Source organism: Conger conger, chromosome 4 (genome assembly GCF_963514075.1).
Source record: "Conger conger chromosome 4, fConCon1.1, whole genome shotgun sequence".
NCBI classification, from domain to species: Eukaryota; Metazoa; Chordata; class Actinopteri; order Anguilliformes; family Congridae; genus Conger; species Conger conger.
Window position 1 is genome coordinate 77189413 of NC_083763.1, and position 2500 is coordinate 77191912.

Genomic DNA, 2500 nt, shown 5'->3' on the forward strand with positions numbered 1-2500 from the left:
TGCCCTAACATGCTAATACACTATTTATGCTTATACAGTAGTATGCTAATACCCTAACATGCTAATACACTATTTATGCTTTTACACTATTATGCTAATAGAGTAATATCCTAATTCACTATTATGCTAATACAGTAATATCCTAATACACTATTATGCTAATACAGTAATATCCTAATACACTATTATGCTAATACAATAATTTTCTAATACACTACTATGCTAATACACTATTATGCTAAACCAGTAACATCCTAATTCACTATTATGCTAATACACTATTATGCTAATACACTAATATCTTCACATAAGATCTGCATTTGGCCCAGATGGCCTTGCAATGTTGCTGACCTCACTCAATACTATGGGATGTTTGCCCTGGGCAGGTTGTCATAGAGACGGACAAGTCCACCTACTCCCTGAGACTGCAGTCGAGGGAGCACCTGGATCACGTGACCAACCACGTGAACTTTGCCCTCTCCCGCATCTTCAACAACTCGGTGTTTGCGTAAGTGCGTTTGCCATTTATTTCCACCCCACTGCGTGTGGGTGGAGCCCACTGGTCACATTGGCTCAGGCGGTAAGAGCGGTCGTCTGGCAGTCGGAGGGTTGCCGGCTCGATCCCACCCTGGGCTGTGTCGAGGTGTCCCTGAGCAAGACACCTAACCCCCAATTGCTCCTGACAAGCTGGTTGATGCATCAATTCTACAGCGCTTTGGATAAAGGCGCTATATAAATTCCAACCATTTACCATTTCCTGGCTAAGGTGCATGGCTGGGACCCGAAAGCCAGGCTGGTGCAGGGCCCTTAACCCTGCATTGCTCCAGCAAGGATTGTCCACTGGATAAAAGCATCAGTTAAAGAATTAATTCTTCTCCGTCTTCTTCTTCTTCTTCTTCTTGATTTCGGTGTTCCTCTCATTCTCTCTTTTTCTCTCTTTCTTTTGCTCGTCTTCTCTTTGTCTGCCTCTCTTCCTCTTTCTCTCCCCCCCCTTTCTCGTCCTTCGGTCCCTTCTGTCAATCCTTTCTCTCTTTTCTTTTTCTCTCTGTCTCTCCCTCCCTTTCTGTCCCTGTCCTGCTTTCCTCCCTCTCTCCTCTCTCTCTCCATTCCTCCTCTCTCTCCATCGCTCTCTCCCTCCTCTCTCGCTCCATTCCTCCTCTCTCTCCCTCCTCTCTCTCTCCATTCCTCCTCTCTCTCCATCTCTCTCTCCCTCCTCTCTCTCTCCATTCCTCCTCTCTCTCCCTCCTCTCTCTCTCCATTCCTCCTCTCTCTCCATCTCTCTCTCCCTCCTCTCTCTCTCCATTCCTCCTCTCTCTCCCTCCTCTCTCTCCATTCCTCCTTTCTCTCCCTCCTCTCTCTCTCCATTCCTCCTCTCTCCATCTCTCTCTCCCTCCTCTCTCTCCATTCCTCCTCTCTCTCTCCATTCCTCCTCTCTCTCCATCTCTCTCTCCATTCCTCCTCTCTCTCCCTCCTCTCTCTCTCCATTCCTCCTCTCTCTCCATCTCTTTCTCCCTCCTCTCCCTCGCTCTGTTCCTCCTCTCTTTCCTCTCTCTCCCTCTCTCTCTCCCTCTCCCTCCCTCCTCTCTCTCTCTTTCTCTCTCTCTCTCTCTCTCTCTCAGTCCACCCATCTGTAATCTAGAAGCTGACATCTCGGACGGAAGCAGGAAGGTTTCTCCCAGTTCTGAAACGTCGGTGGAGACGCAGAGAGTCTGTGGTGAGAGACGGACTGGAATATTATGTATTGTCTCTCTTTTCAGGTGCTACGGTGTAAAAGCACTTTGATTCTCTTTCACGTTACTACTCAGAACAAACTGCTGCTGTTTGTTTTTCAGTAAAGATTTGTAAAGATATTCAGATATACCACGATGAAAATGCATTTTAAAATTAATTTAGCCGAAACTGACAGATCAATCCCTCTGTCCCGCTGTTCTCTGTCTCCCTTTCCCTCTCTCTCTCTGTCTCTCTCTCTCCCTCTGTCTGTCTCTGTCTCTCTCTCTCCCTCTCTCCCTCTGTCTCTGTCTCTCTCTCTCCCTCTGTCTCTGTCTCTCTCTCTCCCTCTGTCTGTCTCTCCCTCTCTCTCTCCCTCCCTCTCTCACACGCAGGGGGGTTTTCAGAGACGTACGCTGCTCTGTGTGACTACAATGGCATCAGCTGCAAGGAGGAAGTGCAGTGGGTGAGAACGTGTGTGTGTGTGTGTGCGTGTGTGTGTGAGCTTTCAGGAAAATACATAATGCTGTTATTAATATGTGTGTAATGCTATTTACTCCTTTTGACGTTGTGCTACAGGACGTGGACACAATCTATCACTCTCAGGACAACAGAGAGTTTAACCTGCTGGACTTCAGCCACCTGGAGAGCAGGTCAGAGGACTGCACAGGGCACTGTGCCTTCGTGTGTGTGTGCGTGAGTGTGTGAGAGTGTGTGTGTGTGTGAGTGTGTGAGAGGGTGTGTGTGTGTGTGTGTGTGTGAGTGTGTGAGAGTGTGTGAGTGTGTGTGTGTG

At 48.0% G+C, this 2500-nt stretch overlaps 1 protein-coding gene across 1 annotated transcript in view; it reads left to right on the forward strand.

The window, feature by feature from the left end:
- Positions 1-2500, forward strand: part of LOC133126752 (capping protein, Arp2/3 and myosin-I linker protein 3-like) — a 56266-nt gene that overhangs the window by 13694 nt on the left and 40072 nt on the right. Inside the window, 4 exon segments of the mRNA XM_061239086.1 lie at positions 387-508; positions 1620-1714; positions 2103-2173; positions 2287-2360. Coding sequence (XP_061095070.1) covers positions 387-508; positions 1620-1714; positions 2103-2173; positions 2287-2360 — 362 coding nt within the window.